The sequence below is a fragment of the Malurus melanocephalus genome, unplaced genomic scaffold (genome assembly GCF_030028575.1).
Source record: "Malurus melanocephalus ecotype Western Australia unplaced genomic scaffold, MMel_1.1 scaffold_433, whole genome shotgun sequence".
In the NCBI taxonomy this organism is placed as follows: Eukaryota; Metazoa; Chordata; class Aves; order Passeriformes; family Maluridae; genus Malurus; species Malurus melanocephalus.
In genome coordinates, this window is record NW_026623665.1 from 47,567 (window position 1) to 72,072 (window position 24,506).

At 43.6% G+C, this 24,506-nt stretch overlaps 1 protein-coding gene across 1 annotated transcript in view; it reads right to left on the reverse strand.

Annotated features, from left to right (window-relative positions):
* FRAS1 (Fraser extracellular matrix complex subunit 1) overlaps window positions 1-24,506 on the reverse strand; it is a 102,549-nt gene that overhangs the window by 44,629 nt on the left and 33,414 nt on the right. The window contains exons 6-19 of the mRNA XM_057380028.1: window positions 24,001-24,134; window positions 21,605-21,688; window positions 20,879-20,980; window positions 20,591-20,782; window positions 17,520-17,609; window positions 16,558-16,705; window positions 14,622-14,765; window positions 14,208-14,342; window positions 9,450-9,593; window positions 8,003-8,143; window positions 7,468-7,608; window positions 6,548-6,721; window positions 4,500-4,640; window positions 3,092-3,235 (exon numbers count right to left, since the gene is read on the reverse strand). Coding sequence (XP_057236011.1) covers window positions 3,092-3,235; window positions 4,500-4,640; window positions 6,548-6,721; window positions 7,468-7,608; window positions 8,003-8,143; window positions 9,450-9,593; window positions 14,208-14,342; window positions 14,622-14,765; window positions 16,558-16,705; window positions 17,520-17,609; window positions 20,591-20,782; window positions 20,879-20,980; window positions 21,605-21,688; window positions 24,001-24,134 — 1,914 coding nt within the window. The remainder of the gene's footprint in view (window positions 1-3,091; window positions 3,236-4,499; window positions 4,641-6,547; window positions 6,722-7,467; window positions 7,609-8,002; window positions 8,144-9,449; window positions 9,594-14,207; window positions 14,343-14,621; window positions 14,766-16,557; window positions 16,706-17,519; window positions 17,610-20,590; window positions 20,783-20,878; window positions 20,981-21,604; window positions 21,689-24,000; window positions 24,135-24,506) is intronic.

Here is a 24,506-nt window from a genome sequence, read left to right on the forward strand (position 1 = left end):
AGCAATCACCTGCTCGTATTGTTTAAACAYATCTCCCCTCTTAGGAGCTCTTCAAAAAAGTATTTCCTGATGCAAGTTTTGTGCTGTACTCCAAGATAAGGTCTGAGGTTTACAACAGAACATGACTTCAAACCAGTGCTAAAAACACCCCACATTTTACAGGCACCTCAACATGCAAAAAGTCTCTGCTGACTTACAGTAAATCCAGAAAGAAAATCAGTAGGGTTGGTTTAAATGGACACCAAACATTGACCAGGATTTTTGGCTTGGTTTTGACTTTTTGGTCTCTCTTTTTCAGGATCTGAAAAGGAATCTGTCACTCAAACAAGCCAAGTGTACTTCTGGAAATACAACYACGTTTGCAGGGATCTGCCTGCATCCTGGGAAAGGACAGAGMTTCCCTAGGCAGTGTGGATGGTTCCTGGCACAAAGCAGCCCAGCCCAAAGCAGGGAAAGGATTTTTCCTCCTCTGGCAGCTCAGCTGCTGTTTCTGGAGGAAGCTGTGCACCAGCTAAGCCCCTCTCGCTCTGCTCAGCCAAACTCCAGCTCTRTGTGATGATATCAATGTCTCTCTAAAAGGACAGCAACAGCTCATTAATTTTACAAGGAACTGAGTATATTTCTTGTTGTCAGACTGTCCCTTCTGGAATTTGAAGAGCAAGGCAGCAAAGCTTGTTACAGCCCCCTCCTGAGCGAGGTTTAGCTTTGAACATTTTCCCAAATGCATCCAGCCCAGGAAAAAAAGGCCTGTGGAACATGGATTGGGATTTTCCCTGGCAGGAAAGATGCAGCTGGAAGTTAAAACCTGACTTTGGGGGATTCTGTATCCGTGGGTGTTCCCAGTTTTCATTCACACCAGTTCCTCTGTGTTTTTTAAACTTCCATGCAGTCAGGAAAAGATCAACAGGGAAGCTTCCAGATCAAGAAGGAAAGCTCAAATCAGARAATATTTATGAGCAGGACAAGACTTTTAGCACTGGCTGGGGCTTTTTTAGACTGGTGATTGCAACTTTTCCTGAAGCTGAAGTCAACTGGGTATGAGGGAGAGGGAAATCACAAAGAGTTTTCAAASTGGGAAAACAAAACCCACGGAAGCTGTGAGACTCGTCAGGGGGCAGCAAAAGGCTAAAGCACATTCCTATTTTATGAAATAAAATTAATCAATTGAGCAYTCTCAAGGAAGAATTGGCACAAATTCTGCGTGCCCAAAACAGAGCTCAGAGACTCATTGATTTTTTGAAACTYGAGGACATTTTGCCTTTCTTCTGCTTAAATCTGAAATACTTATTTGATTAACTGCTGCAAACAAGAGCTTTTTTTTTTCCTATTAACAAGGCAAATGTTCCAACCCTCATTCAGGTACCATGCACAATAACACCATCAATCCCCAGGCAATGGTTTGGAGTGACAGTTGGTTTTCTCCAKCCTCTGTGAAAGATTTTCCCCTCCAGGTCCATAAAGTGTGGCAGGTGACTATAATGCACAGCAGGCTCTATAAGTCATTACACAGTTCTGCCTGGAGGGTTGGGAATTAAAGATAAATGAGAAGATAATTGTAAAAATATATTGCTTTTGGAGATGAAGGAAAAAGCTTTGTTAGATTGTGATGCAAATCATATCTTATGAGAGTGTCAGAAGTTTTAATGTTCTCTTTTATGGGACAGCTGCTCTTTAACTGGTAATTAATAACTTGCAAGGGCAAATTTAGCATTTCAATCAAAGCTGAATGAGAAGAATGAGTGAAACTTAACAACCTGGATGTGGAGCTCTTTATCTCGAAGAGAATGGGCAACAAACATCCTTTGCTTAAACACCAGACATAAATTTAAAACAAAGAACAACACACTTTAAACTGCAGATCCTGGGCCAAAACAAAACTTCTTTGCCAAGGCAAAAAAAAGCCAATCATAAAGGGTTCTCACAGCTTCAGGTGGGCAAAGAAACATCAATATATCCAACCATGGAGACACTGAGGGAATGCCACAAGGAATGCCCTCCACACTGCCTGAGGGAACCCACTGCTTCCAATTCTCACCCAGCACTGTGACATCTCCCACCAAACAAAGCAGCAGAACAAACCCTCCTCATAAAGAATCCTGGTGGATGAGAAATGGCCCTAAGGTTTTCCCAATAAAATTTACAGCTGGAAGGCCACTTGTCCACAGGACTTCCTTCATTGGGAGCACAATGCAAATTAATGGGGAAACAAGGTGGAAAAAATAAAGTACATAAAACTCTGATGTGCCAGGATATTAATAAGTACCATTGTATCCCTGAATTTGTAAGAGAGACACATCTTTACATTGAAATGCTGAATTATTTCCAGATTGTAATTATTTGACTGTATGAAACATCTTGATTCCCCAGCCTGAATTCCCAAGGAGATGTGCATTACTTTTATGATATTCTCCTACACTTCACACACTTTCTTTCCCTGCTCTTTTTGTCTCTGCAGACAATCACTGTTTTTTAAAAGGAAGATGAAGAAATGGTTCGTAGAATTAATCTCTGCAGAGCAGAGAAACAAGTCTTTCACAAAAAACCCACCCAAGACATAGATGTAAGCAAAGAGAAGTCTCTGTGAAAGGGAATCATATTAAACTGAGAACAATAGCCTCTCAATGGATATATTTATTACACATAGTGCATTTTTTCCTTTTCTTAGGATTCCTTATCTTATTTGGAACTGTTCAGCCTGGATTAAGCCTCACACACCATAGCTTTTTTTGATAAAGAAAAAAAAAATGGCTCGATAAAGCTCAGAAAATGTTGGAGCAGTTCCCAGGATATGTTTATACGTGTCTGTGTGACGGATTAAAAGCGATTTTTCTTTTTAAACAGATAAATGCAATCAGTGGTTTCAGATGATGGGCTTAAGTGCAGGCACTGAGCACCCACACAGCATAACCCCTCTCCAGAAATCCTATTACCACCCAAAAATGCACACAGCAATGCTTGCTGGGCCAATTTTTCTTAAGGGCCCCATAAACTGCTTCTTTGGATCACAAATTTTAACTCAGCTTCTTTTCCTGAAGGCCTGAGCAGGACCTAAGCAGCAGATTAATGGCACAGACAGCTCATCCTCACTCACCCACACAATATCCCACCAGGTTGAGGTACTGCTCCTCCTTGCAGCCTGTTCTGCACTTGCCACGGTCCAGAGTGGCGTGGGGGTGGCAGGTGGAGCATTCCTGATCAGAAGGACCATGGCATGTCTTGCAGGATGGATGACAGGCTGTGTAAGAAAATCAACACTTGTGGTTAAACTCCTGCTGCACCCTCTGACTCCCCAAAACAACAGCAGCTCCCACCATACCATCATTTACTCCTACAAATCATGGGTATAAAACAGTCTAATGGCTGCAGGGCTGTGRTTTGGAAGGCTCTCACACCCTCATTTCATATAAACAAGATGAGGAATGGATTAGCAGTTTAAAAAAATGTGATTTATTCCCTGGATTAATCAAGGTATAGATCTACAATATAAAACAGAGAGAGCCTGGCCCTGTTATTCCTCCCTCCAGCATGTAAAAAAAAAAAAAGAGTGGGACATACAGGGGAGATAAATTAAACTCCTCTTGGGACTGTATGAACATCAGTGTGGAATGAGTTTGATGTGCATGAGAGGAAAACTGAGGAATGATCTCCTCATGGAGCCCTCCCAAATTGAGACCTCTCCAGCAGGCATGCCCTGCCAGCTCATCAGCCATTCTGGCTGCTAAAAGCTCAACAAAGAGATGGCAGAAAAAGTGGCTTAAGAGAGCTCAAAAATGTTTCATGGACTCCTTTTGTATCCTTCCAGTTTTAAAGGCAGATGCCAGATTTCCATGCCACAGATCTGAGGGAGATAAAAATACTAYGGCTAGCAGTCAGTAAAAAATTCTTAATAACTACTTTCAAAGCTCTTTATAAATAAAAGGACACAGCTTGCAAGATGCCACTTTTCCTGACACTGGAATTTTGTTTCTAATAYATTTATATAAGCCTGAAATTGTGTAAAGCAGAACTCAGCAGTTACCTCAGCTCTAAGGTGGCAGTGCACACCTCAAAATTGATGAATCTCTACAACAGGCTGCCAAATAAATCTATTTATAGAGTTGTTCCTTGGCTGAATAAATTRAATAAATGGACTTTAGAAAAGGTTTTTCTTTCTAAACTTGAGGCTTTGYSTAATARAAACATTTTATTTTTTGGTATTGTKCATTAAAGATTTTTTTCCACTGCACTGTAGTTTGGAACACCACCCTGAAATCAAACACAGAATATCTTCAGGGAAACAGCCCTGAGGAGCAAACCTGAGTATAATTTACGATTCCAAGTGTACATCTCTCTCCCATTAGGAGGAGATTCCATTCCCTGAAATTGGACTATCCCATTCTCCCCTGAAAATACTTAAACAGCTTCATAAAAATCTGACAGCATCTCTAATTACATTGAGAAATGCAGCCTGGAAAGTGCATGGAATGAGATGCAGCAGTGGAAGCTGCAGGTGCACTCACAGGAGCAATGATCCYCATGGCTGAAGAGCCCCTCAGGACACTCAGGGAGGCAYCTGCCCTCCAGCAGCAYGTGGGAAGCTGGACAAGCTGTACARTCCTGGGAAGAATTCCCCAYRCAGCCTGCACAGGAGGAGTGGCACTCTGCAGAAAAGGGAAAAACAACAACACAGAGAAAAAAAACAATTAATTCTGGTTTAATTTAGTTGTTACTGCCTCGAAGTATGGCCAGATTGCTTCCTTCCCAAGGATGACAGGAAGGTATTTTTCCTTTCCAGGATCCTCTGCTTGTGAGAGATGGAAAGGAGTAGAAAGTAGAGAGCAGTTCCTGAAGAAAAGGAGCAAGCAGAGACAGCTGCATATTTAATCTTTCTTTGCACCCACACAGTTTATTCCTGAAATGCAAAGCTGAGCTGCCCAACACTGTGTAATGYCATTGCCCTCCCTGAAAGAGCTCTGGGGGTCTGCAAACTTCCCTTTTCAGCACCAATCACACCACAGTTACTCCAGGCAGGGTTTTCTATCATCAGCCATTCTGGAGCAAATATCCACAGAGCTGGACTGGCCACCTGAAGCAAACAAAGGATGATTCAGCAAGAAAGAGCACAGTTAAAAACCCTAAGATAAGCCACCTTCAGTGAAACCATCTGACTAAATAAATACATAAACTCACTAGGTAAAAATTTGTTATTTATTCGAGCAGTGGCTGGAGGCTGCAGGTTCCACTGTGTGAGTTGAACACAGAATTCTGGACTCTGCAGAGGCAGGACACAGGGCTGGGGAGAAGAAATGAAATTAGGTAAAAGGATTTATACAATCACACTTACCTGGCTGCCAGAGAGATCTTTTAAGTCCCTTCTAACCCATTCTATGATGCTACAAAACCAGCATTTTCCCCTACATATGAATGTGCTTCTGTTCTGTACAGTGTTGTGGGTTTGCTTTTTTCCCAAAAGCTTGAACCGACAAACCTTGCCTGGGTATTTTATAGTGAGAGCTCAAAGTTTGACATCTTGAACACTCACCCCTTCCTGCAATAAATCAAACTCCTATTCTAATGCCACCACTGACACAGCAGAGCCAATAACATGAGRGGCTGTGCTGGGATTCTTGCCCTGTGACATAATTCAGTGCTGTCACTGAGCTCTGCTCAGGCCTGTTCACCCWCCTGAGGCAGGGATGTATGGATTCCTTCACACAGATTCTATACCATGACCTGGACTCAGCCAAGAAAACCCAATACCTGCTGAGGAACAGCCACTGCATGGGTTGGAGGCTCTACACCAATGCCTTCAGCAGCCAGTTAAAAGCACTGGATACCTGTGCAGGTCACTGTTTAAGAAAGAATTGCTCCAGAAAAAAAAAAAAAGCCACTTCTTTCTTTTTAACATCTCTTGAGGCAAAAAATGTCTACTTTCAAAAAATGGGAATTTTTTTTTAACAGGAAGAAATAGCCATCAGTAGTGTTGTTACTATTGTTATTACTGCTACTTTACTCAAGTTACTATCTCTATGATCGGTGGGAAACCACAATTATCCCAAATGTTCATCACATTATCCACATTCCCAAAGTCTAGCCTTCATGGAAATGCTTCCTAGTTGGTATTTCAAGAGCAGAGATGGCAGGTGTGCTGCAGGGCATGCAGCAGAAGAGCTTCCTCAAAAGAAAAGACTGCTGGGGGATGTCTTGACCCGCTCTAAGGGCTAAGAAGGAGAAAACTCAGTCTTTTTTGGAATGGATTTAAGGATTGATCCTGCTTCAAAGAAAGTCAGYRCTAAAAATCACRTACTCAGCTTCAATGGAAGGAAAGYCACGCYGARCTGAGCTGTGCAGACTTGAACATAAGCACCTAAAAAGAAAGTACCTGAGTCTTTTAGGCACGAGTCTTATGTAGATTACGTTTCCCCTCCAAAGTACTGGGATATGGCATTTTGAAAGTTACAGAGGTTAAACACTCATGGCAGTCACGAGGAACCAGCATGTACAAATCAAACWCRGTACAAGCACCCCCAAACACCCAMCCCCCAGGGCTGTGAACAGCCATTCTCACCTCTGCAGACTCCTGTGCTATCCACATGGAACTGGGACTGGCAGTGGGGGAGGCAGAGGCCATGGAGAGCTCCTTCCCTGGGCAGGTGAGGCTGCAGGACATCCTCGGGTGAGTGGCACCGCAGGCACCGAGCGGCGCCCGGRCCGGCGCAGGAGCGGCAGGACGGGTGGCAACCTGGGCACAGGGGGAGAGAGCCATCAGAGCCACAGCTTTCCCAGGGACAGGGACAAGGGACAGCTTTCCAGAGACAACCACAAGGCCCAACAGCATCTACTCCTGCTTTCTGCAACAAGGATTTTAGAAAAATCCCCACTCGCTCCYGAGGAACAGCTCTTTTCCTGAGTAAAGCTGATGAACAAATAAAAAACTGCAGCATTGTGCCACAGGCAGCCAATTCTCCTTTAATTTCTGGAACTGCAACAGTGAGCACAAGCTCACTAGGAGAGACAGCAAGAAATGACAGTGTGAAAGCATAAATTCACCTTCCAAATTTTTGCTTTTTCCACTGCTGGAAAGATGACYTCAGCCTTTGCAAATCTACCAGGTRTATGTGGAATTTCATAGCAGAYACATGTGGAATTCCATACCAAGTGTGTGTAGAGTTTCATCCACCTCTTAACTCGTGTTGAGAAAAACTTGGAAGCAATGTACACTTATTTCAGCAGCGTACACAGGAAAAAAAATAGTCCTTGAAATCTGAAATCACTAAATCCTGGGGGTGTGAAAGCAGAAAGTATGTGGGAAAATACACTTCTTTTTCAAAGCAGAAAACGATCAGCGGGAAAAGCAGGAATTATTAATTGACAGTTTTGCATAGGATAAAGGAACAACGAAAGCCTGTGTACAGCAGCTGGGGAACTCACTCCAAGTATTAATGAACAATACCAAAAAATAAAATGTTTTTATTAGACAAAGCTTACCCTTGCAGATGTTGTGATCCTGGTARAAACCCTCTCCACAGCTCTGCAAGCACTGGCCCTGGAGCAATGCCAGAGGAAAGGAACAGGAGGTGCACTGAGTGGCCAGAGGTCCCTCACACGTGGAGCATGAAGYGTGACAAGCTGATGAAGAAACAGAGCACACAGAATTGAAACATTCCATTTTTTCTCCTTGGAAGTGGTGCTGCTGACTACAGCCTTCTCCAGCTGTAGAAAATTCCCAGCTGGAATGAGACTCAGCTAGGTGAACTAATGAGAGCAGAAGTGCACATGTAGCACCAATAGTAAAAATTTTCACTCACACAATGTTTTGAGTATGTATCTCAGCATGTCTTAATGTGTTTCACAAAGAGGTTATTTGAATCAATACATCACAAGTGAACCAAAGGAAAAAAAATCAAATTCTCCATCCCCACTCACATTTCTGTGCTCTTAATGTTCCCTCCAGACATCTGGGGAAGAGCACACAACATGTGGAGGGTGCCTTGAGAAAATGYCATGTAAATCCACCTCTTACCTCTGCATCTTGCACTGCCACTGGGGAAATATCCATCTGGGCACTGAGGAATGCACTCCCCGTCATGTAACAGCTTCCCTGCAGCACAGCTCACACACCCAGCAGGGTCTGAAGAGCACCWCTCACAGAACTGGCCACAAGCTGCCAAGAGAACAGCTCATTAGGACAATGAACTTAATTAGGGAACAATGACAGAGCCACCAACCTCTGCCCATGTATGGAAACCACCCTATGAATCTTTATATGGCACTGCACAACAAGCAGCAGTTACCAGACTGGTCAGGAAGGAAGGAGGAAAAGGTGATTCTTAAAAATTGTAATTTCCTCCTTCCCCTATTTCTTCAAAGTGGGAAAACACAGCTAAAATCAAGCATGATAATTTTCCTAATAAATTCCTGTGGTCCATATTATACCAGGCAATCAGCTCTGAAGTGAAGTGACCTGTTGTCCAAGAGCACTATGGCTTCCCATAGACAATATGCTGCTGGATAGTTAGAAAAGCCAAGCACTTCACTGAACCAATTTCTGTCTCTTYTCACCAGAAAAAACTGATTTCCAGCTGGGTATCAAAATGCATGGTTTTGCTAGGAKGTGAAAGGTCTGAATCTCAGAGGTTTCAAGGAACAGCTATGAGATTTCCAGAAACCACTGGCAATAAAAATCAAACCTAAGCTGAATTTCCTTTTCAGAAGCAAGATTTCAAGCCTGAACACTTAAAAATAGGTGARTAAAATTACCTGCTATAGGCATTGACCAAACTGAAGTGGAACCTGGTCATCCAGAAAAAGCACAAATAGCAACAATTTTGCCAGCATGTTCCAGCTTTTATGCTCTCCCTATTGAGCTGTGGCTCAGTCACACCTGTTGGGGCACACACCTGAAGCTCAACAAGCCCTGACTGACCATGGACAGTCCTTCCAAACACCTGGTGGTGGCTGCCAGCAGCAGTCCAGGCTAGACTGGAATGCATGTGACAAATTTGAGATTCTTTATTTGACACTTTTTTCCCCCTTCAGGATCTGTTTGACTTAAGTATTTTAATTCCCTCTAGCCACCTCTTCTCCCTTTTTCCCAGGAAACGTTCCCAGCTCCCAAGGCACATCTGCTGTGCAGGTATTAGTTACTGTGATGCTGAATTATAATTAAATTTACAGAAACCTGCTGGCAAAGGCCATTTTTCTTTCYGCAGACAAATGGATTTGTCAAGCCCTCAGAAACAACTCAGGCTTTCAAGCTGTTGGGCGAAAAAAAACCCTTAAACCTTTCAGCATCTGATTAGCTTAAATGAATTAATAATCTCACAAACAAACAGCAGCTTCCCTCATCTGGTATGAAGGCACAAGGTGCAGCTGGCTTGTCATACATGAATAAAATCACAGCTGCTGCACAGCAAAATGAAATATTGATTCCTGGTTTTGCAGAGCATTTCTCACACAGGTATTTTTACCAGTGCAGATTCCATCCTTTGGGTAAAAGCCCTGGCCACAGCTGGTGAGGCAGAGCCCCTCTTTGAGCACGTGTGATGGGTCTTTGCAGGACAGGCAGTGGCTCTCAGCAGCTCCCCAGCACGACGAGCAGGACTCGTGACAGGCTGCAGGGGACAAAAGTGCAGGATYAGCCAACAGCACACTTCCAAACAGCTCTTTGCAATGAAGAGCCTGCACTTCACTTCTTCACGGGTTTGTTCAGGCTTTCACTGCGACAGAAAATGAAAAACACAAACCACAAACCACTGCTGCTCACAGGTTAGAATCTTTCATCCAAACCATCCCAGCAGGACTGCATTTGTGGCTGYAGGTGGAATGTGACAGCAGCACAGATCAGAGCAGTTACTGTAGCTGTTATCAGCCCGGGAAGAGTTTTGGGAATGCTGTCAAGTCCCGGGGCTGTACCAGCACAAAGGGAAATAGGAAAAGATCCCATTACAGGCTACTTAAAACTCAGATCCTTGGGGTGACTGCTGACAGTAACCCAGCTCYGGGCACAAACACAGAATTGTGCTGCAGGGCTGCAGTCAGGATTTGGCAAAATGAAAAACAAGCCAGCCTGCTTCTATAAACAACTCCTGTCCTTCCAGGTGCAGAAGGAACTGACTTACCAGAAATCCTCACATGCTCAGCCTATGTAATTCCTGGGGAAAATATGGGACACAGATGCCTATCAAATCCCATGCTACCAGTGCTGCAGGAACAGTGCAAATTACAGTTCTTWCAGCTAATWTTTTCTTTCTCAATTACACCCAAAYATGTTCCAATGATGTTCTTCAATTTATTCTTTCACAATAAGGCAGGTACATGCTTGTGCTCCCAGTCTGTGGCAGGTGGGGAAAAAGGGAACTCCTTGATGTTTGCCCTGTGAACACATYTGAAATTGCAGCCACCCAAGAAAAACTCATCTGTGAGTAGTGTCAGTGCAATGCAGAAAGCAGCAGACACAGCAGCAGCTCACCCACAGAAATGAGCACGTTTTACATGAGTCATGTGGCACAGAGGGGCACAACACCCCATCCCAGGGGATTTCACTGCTGCCCAAGGCAGGGAAGTGTTATCAGCTCCATCTCAGACAGAGGGAGCTGAAACATGTGGGGTTAGAACAGGGAGTGTTCAGAAGGCAAGACATGGGACATTTGAGCTCATGGCCAGCACATGGTCCTTGTCCACACTTCCACCTGGATTTATTTTCCCTTTTCTTCTCTTGATTTGCTGTTTGCTCTCCCCCTTCTCACCCTCCTTCACCTTTTTTCCCTCCAACTCATTCCTCATCTTTCCAGAATGCCGTGGCTCTTCTGGTTCTTCAACACCCCGATGTGAGGGGGGTCTCAAAAGGACCCTGGAAATCCTGAACATGATAAGATCTTCCCCTCACAATCCCAACACAATGAACAACAACCATCCCATCCCAAGGCAGAGCTTGTGCACACTTTTCTGCTCCAGCCGATAATTTCCCTTGCTGATAAAAAAAGCCTGCACCTCATTCCAGCTTGGATGATTCTCAGGGCACGTCTACACTCGAAAGTTAACTGCAGAGTGTGAGCTCATGCTGTAATWTCTAAGCAGTGAAATGTCCTCACTTCACCTTCCAGACCTGAGTGTTTTTCTCCTGTGAGCTCACTCTAACTTTCAACATGTTTTTGAAAGAGTGGGTGCCAGGACTCRGATCCTTTAATTACAGGCTTCCCACTGTTCAGCTGAGACCCCTGGCTGCTAACCTGCCTCACTATGTCAGCACATCTGAACATTCCCAGTCATTTGCAAAGTTCTCAATTCCTCCCTAGAGGTGCTGCTCCTTTCCAGAGAGTTTTCCCTCCTGGCAGCCTGACTCTGTTTTTAAACAGTTACCATTTGGCTCTTGCTGGCCCTTGGCAGAGCCCTGTGAGAGTGCTGAAGTTCTGGCAGTGGTTGCCCTGAGAAGCTGTGGCTGTCTCATCCCTGGAAATGTCCAAGGTTRGGCTGGATGGAGCTCTGAGCACCTTGGGATAGTGGAAGATGTCCCTRYCCATRTCAGGGGGTRGAAGGAAATGATCTTTACAGCCTCTTCCAACCCAAATCATTCTGTGATTCCTTGATTCTGTGATTACACACCCTGCCTCCAGAAGCTTTGACTCTTTCAGCACTGGCTTAATTCCAGTCTCAACAGCTGCTCCTCAGCCAAACAGCCAGGCACTGAAAGAGCATGGGAAAAAATGGAAGCATTCAATGAGGCACTGTCAGCTAAAACATCTTTGCCTGCAGCAACTAAGTGGCTGTGTGAAAATAAATCAACAGAAGTGACTGCACGGCCAAGAAGCTGTTTCCACCCCCCTGGCTATTTCCAGTTTGGATTTGTAGGGGCTGTTTTGCAGCTCACCCAACTGTCCCTTCTGCAAACATGTAAACCACTCCCAGGTCTGACCACAGCAGGAGGGATAATGGCACAGGAATTCCAGTGAGAACACAGTCAGAAGGCACTGCAGGGCTTTGGGGTCCAGCCACTCTGTGCCACCTCTGCCCTACACTCTTCCCTGTGACCTGGGCAAGCTCAGCTTAGCCTGGCTCACCCCTGGATCCTGGAGGATCCTCCACAGCAGATTCAGATGGGAAAARCAACATGTAGGGAGCAGAAATGCCAGTGCTTTGCTCCAGAGTGAGCCAGGGCTGTTAGTGTCAAGTTACACCCTTCAACATCCGCATTTTGGGAGATGAAAGCAGAAATACTCCAGTTCTGCCTGGGCTTTTGAATAATCTTGAAAACATAAATAATTAAGTTAGAAAAATGCAGTGAGAGTATTGAAGACTGCAAGTCCTTCGAGCCCTTCTGTTCTACCACACAGACATAGCTTATTTTTGCTTCCCTTTGCTTTGCCTTTGGTGGGTGAGTTCTGTTTCTGCCAAGGGAGAACCCACAACCCTGCCTGACACAAACTGATYCATGATCTTTAAATCCACTGCTACATAACTGAACTTATTACCTTTTATTCTCAATTTTAACTTTCTCTTAATKGTTTTAATTCTTCACAGAAGCAAGTGGATAGATGGGGGCAGGAAACAATCCTGGTGCAGGATTAAAATAGGGCAGAGATCAAACAACTGCAATCAAAAATTCAAAAGAGATTCAATTAGACCAGCTGTTATAAAACATGAACAAAAGGAAAGGCTAATTCACTGTGTTTTTCTACAATGCAGACAACAGTGTTTCAACAAGAGGACAGAGCAAAAAACCTGGTGTTAAGACTCTTTCAAGTCCAGAGCAAATTCCTCAAGAGGGATTTTACTGGAACTATAGCAATTAACACAGTCTAGTTCATCTTTTCTGTGATTTTGGAACATGCTYATTGTAGATGTTAAAACCATTATGAGGAAAATCTCTCTGAGCAGTCTGAGGCCCGTCTCRACAATCTGATTAGAGATTTGCAGAAATAAAGAGGATACAAGGAAAGAGTGAATGGCAATGAATTACGGACCACGTGTGAAATGTAAGACTTTCTCCACTGGTTTGACTTTATGCAGAAAATGCAGCCAGGCAGAACTAAAGCAAATTGGTTTAATTCCCTTGAGSAAAGAGGAACAACTTTTCCCAGCAACATTCAGCTACAAGCATGCGTGACTGCAAATTTGGATGAAGTGTACAATCAGTAATCTACAAACCAGCAATAAAATGAAACATTAGCCTTTCCCTACCCCTTCAGCAGTACATGGGCACTGCTAATTAAAACACTAGGWGCAGGTGGAAAGGAAATGATAAAATAAAACCAAACGAAGTAGAAGATTATTTGATACTTAAGCCTATAAATTCTTTTGGACTGGGTCTGTGTTGTCTATTTATACCACCAAAATGGTGCCCTGGGYTGTAGTGGCTGCAGGAGGACAGAGAGTTTTCACACTTTCAAAACCTGAAAMAAGTGGTCAGCTCTTCAAGGGAAGCCATTTCAGAAAAGGAAGCTGGACTTAACATCTCAAGTGCTTTGCCCTGAAATGTGCCAAAAGCCCTAAGCCTGTATTTAATTCTAAGCAGGAGGGTTTAGTTCCAAAGAAATTAAAGCAATGGCTMAGAAGTTAAGCATGTGCTCCACCCCTTTGCTGAATCAGAACTGCAGAAATAATTAGAAGCCTTCTAAAAAGGCCAACATCAAGATGAGAAAAGTGTTAATTTTAGAGAAAACAATTAAACTGTSAAGATGAAAAAGCAGCTGCTTTACAGTTTGGGAAGAGTTAAGAGTATTTCAAAGGAGCAGRGGAAGCTCATAAAAGCACTGTCATAGTTCCATCAAAGAGAAAAGTAACTTCCCAGTCTTATTCTCAGTCTTTCCAACTGCCAAGGTAAAGGATTTAGACATAGTGTTTTCTAGAATTATGAACTTACTTTGTAAGAATGCTTCCTGAGAGGCCTATCCCATCCTTAGCAGAATTAGCACACACATCCTGCTCTGTACCCTCACCACCACAAAACATTTCCAAATGAAACTGAAAGGGGAATTCAAAGAGTACACTGGTGAAAAACGAGCGTATTTTACACAACAGAGCTGATCCACCAAGGAACTGTGATGAATATTTCTCCAAGCAGTAATCAATTTTACCCTGCATGAACTGGTTCCTCTGTTCATTCCTTGCTTTGCTCTAGGGTGAACATTAACGCCTGTGTCAACAAGAGGCTTCTCATGGCTCAGGTACAGCTTTTGCCTGCTCTTTTGCCATCACAAAGGACTGCAGCCTGTTCTGCTCTGAGGTACCTGTGCAGAGGAGCTGATCCTGGACGTATCCCTTTCCACACGATGTCACACACTGCCCATTCTTCAACAGCAGGGGTGTGTGGCATGAGGAGCACTCAAATTCATTGGTGCAGGCTGAGCAGGTCTCATTGCAGGCTTCCAGGAGAAAGAAGAGAGAAGAAAAATCAGTCCCAATTCTCTGATGCAGAAAGACCTCCCTGCTCTGAATTTTGCCTCATTTTGGCTGAAGAGTTCAAGAATTTGTGTCTGCCTCTATGTGAAACCTCGCAAAGTCTCATGGTGACAGCACAGCACGTACCTGAGTTTTTTCCCAAAAAAACCCTGGCAATCTCTCTAGATTGACCCCATGGGGTCCCACAACAAAAAGCACAGCATGCAGCACAGAAGGGGGATTTATTCCCATGCAGAAATTACCCAAGCAGGCTCCTCCATGCTGGTAGAAGCCCCGTTCACACATCTCCACACAGCGCCCGTCCTGCAGCCGCTTCTTGGGGTCCCGACAGGAGTCACAGTGATCAGAGGCCTGGGAGCAGCTCACACAGTCTGGGTGGCACTCACCTGGCACAGGGGGAACACAGAGGGAGGAAAAAACAGCAGTGTTGGCAGTCAGGAAGGAGCAAAACAACACAGCTCTGAAATCAAAGTGAAATTCATCCCTTATTTCTCCGGGTGGTCCAAGGTGTGTTAGCTTTGGAGTGGGTTTTTCATCCTAGATTATACCAAAGGAGCAAAATATTTGATTGCTCTATGTAGTATGTGAGAAGTCATTATATAGACTCAGATTTTCTTGGCTATTGATTAAAAATGTATTYATTTTCCACATGGTTTCTCAGCAGGAAAAGCCGTAAGTCACCTGGAATAACGATCTGAAAAAACCTGAATTTGAGATTCCTTAAGCCAAACCCTGCACCAAGTCAAGACTCTGTGTCCACACCAGGTCAGAGTGCAGGTGCTCCCTCTCCAGAAAAACCTTGATGTCTCAGCCCCACAGAAATATTTCCTGGCCACAGGTACTTGGAGAGATACAGAACAATTTTTCTCCAGGTGAAAAAAAATCCCCTCTGCTGCAAGCCGTAAGTTCTCAGTGAGAGGGAGTATTTGCTGATTTTAACACAAATACAGCAGTGCCCAGGGCTCTCTGCTTTCCCCTGCTGAGAAGGAGTGGATTCCCAAGGCCAGCTTCCCCCAAGGCATCTCTGAGAAGCAGCAAATCTGGCTTTTTGGAAGCAGAAGCACCAGGGACTGGTGTTCTGGGCACACAGACTGAACTCCTGCAGGCTGCATTTTGCATTTGTTTCTCATCCCCCCCATTGCAAGACAGAAAAACACAGAGGGAAAACAGCAGGCTTGGCTAAGGGAAATTGCCAGTTATCTTTTAGGACACAGAAAAAGCAAGTTTGGCTCTGTATGTCCAACACCATGACTCCAAAGCCTGGRTTTTCCAAAATGCTACCATGATGGAAGCTAATTGGCCTGATTTTCAAGGATAACCAGTAGCCAGTGGCATTTCTTGATAAGGTGAATGAAGGGTTTTAAGAACACTGTATCATCTGTCCCTTCCTCAGCAGCCTATGCAAATGATGTTCCCTTTCAAAAATCCAGGACAATTCCATCAGAGCTGTCCAAACCCAGTTTTCCTCACTTTTCTATCTGTAGTGTTTTACATTTTCATTAGCATGCAGCRAATAACAAGCTTTAAAACATGAAGATGGCAACTGTGCCTGGGCACTCCAGCACAATTAAACTGAAGCTATTTGCTTTTTACTGAGATAAAACATTAACTGGAGTGCCTTGATAAAACCAAAGTTATATGAATGCAACAAGAAGAGCAACCAAAAAAAACCTAGCAACCCACAGCTAAAGCCTCGCAACTATGAAATGTAAATCCAGGGGAATGACAACATCCTGGAGAAAAAGGAATTTATATGCAAAATTACCATATAAGCCAAGGCTATCCTAGTGTTTCCAAGCAATTATTAACTGGCAGCAATTCAGCCTCAGGTGAGCTTGTGGCATAATAGCATAAGCACATTCTTTCTTCTTCCCACTCCTAAGAAATAATCAGGAGCYCATAAACTCCAAAACTCACGCTAGGATTCAGAWAGGASTGGTTGAAGAAARAAAGRAAAAGACAAAACATTTCCAAAACATTAACTCTAAGGAGAATTTCTTTTGYCAAAAGAAAGGCTKTCATTTAAACCAAGGGGACTCACTGGGAGCMYTAAAATTATCTAGGAACTAAATTGTATGGAAACGAGTTAATTAGCAACTGCAAAGCAGAGACAAGATAAGATTCCATGTGGTGCTGCAGTGATTCCAGACCAAGGAAAGGATTGCCCTGGCTCTGTACCTGGCTGGCAGCGTGGACAGCAGTCTCCCTTCACCTCCAGAGGCACAGTGCCCTCGGGGCAGGGAGGGCAGGAACGCTGGAARCAGGTCACCTGGGCATCCTGGCACTCACATTCCTGGCACGGCCCTTCTGCCCAGACCTCCCCGTTCTGCAGGAGAAACATGGCATCAAGAGAAAAGGAGAGCACAGTGTAACTTTGCCAGGCATGGAGATCTCTCCATGAGGGATGAAAAGAGGCAGCAAGAATTCAAAATATTCACAAAGCTTTTCTGCCAGTTCCTCTCTCAGAAAGGACAAAGCACCAACTGGAATAAACCTCACACCTTAGAGTTTTACCTCACCGGGGTCAGAGAAAGGGATCTGAGCAAAGAAAGAGCATCTAAAAATACCCTGAACAGTATTAAACTTCCCATTTCCCACATCTGTTGGCAAAGAGCAGCTATCAGCCCCAGTCCTYACCTGTCAGAGCAATGGAAAGTCCATTACTGGTATATTTAAACCAAGGTAATGAATGCTGCCTTTCTCTTTAACTTCAGGGGCAAGTTCCTTGAAAATATTAATAATGGGCTCCTGTTGCAGTAAAGATGATAATCAGTGGGATACACTGGCAGAAAGCTCCACATTGCCTCAGCTCCGTAGCTTCTACTTTACAGGATTAAAATCAACTATCTTTATGAAATGTGCAGCAAACTTACGAGTATGGATATTAAATATTAAAGGGAAAATGATTGATTGAACTACACAAAGGAGACCAAGGAAAACTGAAATTTTGCAGCAGATGCACACAAGTGTGTTTGCAAATTGCAAAAGCAATCTGCAGACAATATTAATGGAAAAATAAGTGCATYATTTTTCTGCTACACTTGCAAATAATATCCTTCTCAGAAACAGAGGGAGAGCCACCCCCAAACCTTTGTGAGCAGAACTCGCTATTCCCTGCTCCAAAGTACAAGGATACTCACAGCTTTGGTATGCTCTTTGTAAACACAGTAACTATGACTTGAGATACATTCAGGACAGCACTTCCCATCTAAGTGAATTAATTCTTCACCCTGTGAAGAAGAGAAAGGTTGCAGCAATTCAAACGGAATCAACACCGCCAAAACCACTGTGGAATGCCGAGGCAGAACAGCTCTTGCCCTGGAATGCAATCTCCAATATCTAATTTCACCTTATCTTCTCTCTATCCTGCTTCATCTCTGTAGGTAGAGTTTGAAAAATGTGCTTAGTGAATATTGCAGTYGCAGAACAAACCTCAGGAAAGGCCTCGGAATTCAGCGACAAGGCCATTACTTCATCCCTAAATCCCGCAGAGAAACACTCCCCTTTTTTACTGTGGATCACTAGGATTTCACCGGACCAACCTCAAGATTTCAATGCATAACAGCTTACCTTCATTTTCAATGTTCTACTTTTATTTCCCCAAGAGAATTTCAAAGCACATGCTCTATTTATCTCAGATGGAAAAAGCCTGTTCTTTGTCACAACTGTACAACGCCRCAGATTCCACTTAAATAACTTGGGTTTGAAGATAAGAATTTAGCAGCAGGAGAAGGGAATAAAGTGCCCCAATTCACCACAACTCTTTGTGGCCAAGTGGAAGCTGAATATTTWAAAAAGAGAGAGACTTTGTCCTGGGGAACCAGGACACAGCTCACAAGAAACAGCTTCTATTTCCAAAATTACCGAATAGTTTTTTTGATTTATGCCAATCAGGTGTCTGTTCCTGGATAATTTTCACTGTGCCACACCAGCACACTCAATTTTTGTATGGGAATTATTAAGGACAGCAGCACTGGTCATTGTTAGGGTCACCAAGGGAGAACACCTAAGCCAGGTCAGGCTGTGGCATCCCTGGTGCATTCCTGAGCAAAGGAACAGAGGAGAAACCACCTGGTTCTTAGTCACTGAGGACCACACACCGCCTTAAATCTCTCTGCTAATTCTACACATTTCTGCTCTTCAATTACTCCAAAATGCCTTTGGYAGGGTTTGGATCTCATGTCACTACTGTGTACTGTAAACTCTCCCATCCCCACCCACAACATAAGCACAGGCTACAGGAAAACTGGGAGCAACCATCCACAAAACATGGCTTGCCTTGCCCAGAAAAATGCAACTGTGCTGCTCTGCCAAGACTCAGAAAAGGGAGAGGCTGTGGGAGATAACTTATGGCTTTACTGCAGAGAGATTGATCATATTCCAGGGTGAGAGCCTGTATTCCCAGCTCATACCCTGCTGAAAATGGCTTTTAGAGGATWAGGTCAGAATCACCTTTGCTGGACAAGTTTGCTTGGAAGGGTTGGAGCTAAACCTCTCACAGTTCCTATGTGTGGCCTTGTTACTCTTTCAGTAGGATGATGTGATCAGAAAATTAATAGTGCCTTATGAAGAGATAAATCCTGCCTCCTGGCTTCATGTCAGCTCTGATTTATAGAGGCAGGTGCCTAAATAAACAGACTTKTGACTTCAGAAGGAAAGTACAAAGGAAAAAGAAAACATGGCATTTGCTTTTTGAGTAAACATTTTCTTGTAATTAATTAATGCACACCTTGCATTATTGAGGCAAACTGACTGAACATGACTTGAGGAGTGTTGAAGCCCACACGTTAACATCTCCAGCTATTGTTCTGGAAAACACCCCTGGCTTTTCTGAATAATGGATTTTTTTTTTTGTCAGTGCCCAAGATGTGAGCATGAATATTAACTAATCCTCCCCACTGAGCCATGACAGCACGCCATCATCATTAGTGTAAATGATCCAATTTACAGCCAGGAGCACGCAGGCAGCTCGCTCAAACAGCTGCAAGTGCACAAGATTTTATGACAACCACGACTTTTCATCCAACAAAAATCTCTCTGTGCAGTTTCAGGTCGGGTGATCAGCAGCAGCACCACGGCAGGGGTGACTTTGGGTCCCACRCTCAGTGCATTTTGACTGTTTCAAAGGCACAGTCACAAGTGAACATATACTTTTATACYTTGATACACCCTTTTTTGCACCATTTGGGAGTTCAAGTGTGGATTGTCACTGYTTTGAACACTCATTAAAACAAGCAAATCCAGTGAAATGGTTATGTCCAGATTTTGGCTGGATTTCAGACATAGGTGCTGCTGCTCAAGATTTAGCACACACACAGGCAGGATAACCAGAAAAGCATCACCACTGAGACAGAAAACCCAAAAGGCCACAATTCCTTCCCTTTTCCTCACTGACACTRTGGAGTAGTAGATATAAAACAGGTAAGAACCCACCAMTTAAAACAGATCATAGAAYCACAGAAAGGTTTGGGTTGGAAGGGACAAGTAGCCWTGGACAATTGCAGGCATGGGGCAGCCACAGCTTCTCTRTGACAAACAACACAGAATTCTTATCCCACTGCAAAAAAAGGCAATTCCAAGCATATTTGTACGTGTGTGGGTGAAGCATTCAACCCTATCTAATGCATTTTGCACATCCACTGCAGAGCAAATATAACATAACCTGGCAGGGAGGGTATTGGTTTGGGAGTAAACAGCACTGGGAATAAAATACCTTGCCAGCTTCATTCCCATGCTAAGAGTGGCATGGAAAAAATGAAGAAAGTAGAACATGACCTCCATATCCAGCTACCTTAGTGAAGGCAACAGAATGAGGATAAAATGAGCATTTCTTAAGCTTTTAACTACCTCTGACCCATGTCCAGCTCCTGGTAAATCCAGTGATCACCATGGAATCCTCTGTGTGTCCAACTCTCCATTACAGCAAATGGACAGAGAGTGGGAGAGAATCCAAGATGAATCAGTCAATCCACGATAAATCCAATCAAATCATAAATGATTCACACTGGTTTGCTTCACAATAGAAGCCTACTGTGCAGACTTGCATAGGAAATTCCAGGTTTGCTCCCCTTCCCTGTGTAAGGGTTTTGAGGGGATTCCACAAAACAAGGGCAGGTTTTTCGAGTGTCTCAAATCAAGAAAAAATTAAAAGGGAGGGAAAAAAATCCCAGGACTTAACAGATCCATTTTGGGAGAAGAAAGCCTTCCTCACCTTGGCACAGTCCACTTTGGCACACTCAGCTCCCCGGCAGGTGATTTGTCCCTCCTGGCACACGCAGAAGTCACAGTGGGAGCTGTTCCACATCTCCCCGTGGTACCTGATGGTGCTGCCATCCAAGCAGCTGCCTTTGGAAGGCACACACTCCTCACAGCACTTCCCGGGGCGCCACACCTTGTTCTCCCCCTGCAAACATCGCCCAGCAGTGAGCAGGGCTCTCTGGAGCCCTTGGCACACTGCAGTGTGCAGCCATGGCAGCAGAGGTGGATGATTTTTCAGTACCTTCTCACAGGTGACAGAGTCACAGGTCTCCCTCACACAYCTGACTTCCCCTCTCTGACACACACACGTGGTGCAGGCATTTTTTTTCCACTGTTCCCCRTGCTGTTGAAAAAGAACACAGATAGAGTTGTTAAACACTCTTGGAAAATAACCAAATTCCTTCCAGAAATCTGATCTGCTTATGAAATATGATGGCTCTTTCTGCATGTCTGTATCAGATAATAAACTTTTCTTAAAATTGCTGATGTCTACATGATCAGCAAACAGGAAGAAGAGGGATGAGGTCTAGATGATAGTGGAGGGTGTGTATTTCTCATTAATTGCAAGCTGGTGGCATTGGGGAGGTCTGAACTACTATTATTAGCCCAAAAAAATTATTGACAGAAAATCCCACAACATAACATAAAATAATGCATTCAATTAATTCCAGATGACACAATGAAAGTTATAAATTCTTTGACCACCRGTGCTTTCTGCTTTCCTCCTTCAAAAGAAGTGTGAAAAGAAAATGCCTCATCTGCTTCACCCTGCAAACTTCCTTTCTGCTGGCCAGCAAATTCTTATCTAGGCCTGATTCCTTTCAACTCTCCTGCCTTTCCAGGAGGAAAAAAAAGCAATGTTTGTACTGAGCTATCAGTGCTGGCAGAAARTCAGATGTTGGGGAGAAGGGAAAGAGACATGTGCCAAAAACTGTGAGTTGTTTTTGTGTGGTTTGTCACAAGTCACCTGGAACGTTCTTCCCGACACCAAGCAGGGCTTTGGGACACATTCTGGGCAGCATTTTCCAGCAGACAGGACCATAACTTCATCCTAAACAGGAGGCAGAGATGAGGAAAAGAAAGCAGGAACAGTGAACATGGGGTCAGCAGCAGTGCTAGGAATTCCAGGTATTTAGAAGCCGTGGGATAACCCACTTTGGCCTGAAAAGCAKCACAAAAGCAGAGTAAAAGGCTTGAAAGATGTTTTCTCCACCTCATCTTCCAGGCTTATTTAGATGGCAACTGAGGTTTGAATACATGGAGAGCTGCAGATAAATTCATACACCTGACATAAAGTGCTTCTATTCAGACATACAGATATACAGAGGAAAAAATAAATATACAGCTATGCAGGGGAGCACAATAAAGCAGCAGATGGATGAGAGGAGTTTTTTTTCTGGAATTGCCACATTTTGAGGTTTTGAGCGTGTGATTTACACTAACCACCTCGCAGGCATCTGCACTGTTTTAGGTAAATCCATCCATACTGTCTGTACAGGTGTTAAATTATGCTTAAAACTAAATTTTTCTAATTTAAATTTTTTTTATGACAGTTTTAAATCATGTTGGAAAAGGCTGGCACTTCACACCAATATAACTTTTCCTGCATGCCTCAACTCCAACCATCTAAAAAGTGTCTAATTCCACTGCTCCCAGTGCATGTACATTCAATGGTTTGGAGAAGCACTGTTCCTCAGCAATTCCCTCCAGGATGACTGGGAGACTGGCTGGTGGACTGGAATTAAAAGAGAAATGCCAAGCACTATCAGCTCATCTTCTTCATTAGTCAAATCCTGGCCTTTCAAAGAAAGAGTGGAAAACTTTGTACAGAAGTTACCAAGGACAGATTTCCCAGCAGAGTTAAAAGAACTTTTTTGTGTATTTTGGTGGCATGCAATAGGAATTTTTGGCACTCTCCTCCTTCAGCACCCAGAGAAGAGCACAGTTATCTTGGAGATGGAAGATGAGAGTTTAATCCTGAGAGAATTTACGTCTCAGCTTTTGATGAAGTGGAGAAGGAAGGGACAGAGATAAAGGGCCRTGCAAGAAAATGCTGGGTTTGATGGAGATCAGAACAGGCTCCTTGCACATCCTGCTCATGTCCCTTCCACTGGGAAAYGTCCTTGGCAGGACATATCTGGAACACCATCATCTGCTGCAGTAACTTGGATGCTGCCACCAATTAGTCTCAAATACATCACAGCAACAACACAGTCATTCCTGTTCCCATAAATTAGATCCTAATGATTGATTAGCTGATGAAACATTCGTGCAATGGCTCAGCAGGTAAGGCCAGTCCACCTGGAGTGGGAAAGGAAGGATCTAAAGCAAGCATAAATTTGTTATAATGCACAATACTTAGTGAATGAATATTAATGGAATATCTCATGACAGAGCAAAACACAACTAGCACACACATACAAACTGGTGGGCTTTCTTCTATTAAAAAAAAAAGTGTTAATTGTCCAAACATCTGGTCCAGTAACAGCTTGGAAAGCATCAACAGAGAAAAAAGTTTATGAGCACTGCTTTTGGTTCTCTCAGTGAAGAGCTCTCAGTCAGAGAGGTTCTGGATTCATCGCTGAAGGGTGAAAATAGATTTTAAAATATTTAGAAAATGTCAGTCCCTAAAACATAAAGTCATGGTCAGAGACAAGGATTTCCAGGGAGCCAGCTCCGGGAATGCTGCTGGAAGGGAGTACACCAAAGGGCCCAAAAAAGGATACAATGGGTTCTGCTAAGTGGACTAAACCATGAGCTTGCCTAACATCTCTTCCCAGTCTTGTTGTTTTCTAAACACAAACACATGGAAGGAACACTGCACTGAGACTTTTCTTTCAGCTCAAGCTTCCTTGTATTTCTGAACTCCTGAAGTCAAAAGGGGAATTTCATCCACATTTGACTASTATCAAATGCATTACTAGAGTTCTTGTAAAAAAAAAAACAAGGCCTGTGAATCAAACTTTCCAGCTGCAAACCAAACACTGAAATTTGTGAAGATAAACCTCATTAAAAATCTTGTGTTTTCATTCCTTTGCTCAACAGAAATAAAAACATTTCCTGATCRACTTTAGACCACTTTTTTAGTAGAAAACAAAAAAAAACCAGTTTCTTTAGACAGAATTTGGGCTTAATTAACCAGCAAAGAAATGATAAAAATAAAATGGTGGGGAAAGAAGGTATCAGTGAAGAGACACATAGGCTTCACCATCACTCCACATCACCTCTGGAGGTCAAATACCCCGTTCCCAAATTGCSCGCTTGTCACCCAAAAGGTTCCCCTGCTAATTTGGCACGAAAAATGGATGTTGCCCATGGAAAAGGAGGTGATGAGCAGCTCCTGGAAGGCTGGAGGGTGCTGACCTGGCTGCAGAGCAGAGGCTGGCAGGAAGCAGTGGAGCACTGAGTTGCACCATCCCTGCAGACACATCTGGAGCACCGACCCAGGCTCCAGCCCTCGCCATCCTGGAACACACGGCCATCGAAGGAACAAGGCTCTAAGGGACAGAAAAACAACAGGCAGTTCCATTTCCAATGCCCTTCAAGCCCTTTCCATCACCCATAATTAAAACACAGCATCTCAGAATGCCAAACTGCAGTTTGTCAAAGCAGGTAAAGAGAGTAACAATTCCATGAGTTTCCAAAGGGCTTATGAATGARGAGCTCTGGATGAACTTCCCCCACGGGGATTCTACAAGAAAAGGCTGAAGCATTTTTGGAACTTGCAGTCCAAATGCCTAGGAAATACCTGGGTTTTCCCCCCCCTAATTTTAATCTCCAAAATGAAGACACATTAGGCACAACTTCTCACTGCTTAAAGTTTATCTCCACCTCCTGGCTCATGGGTGAAACCATTAAACATGTAAATA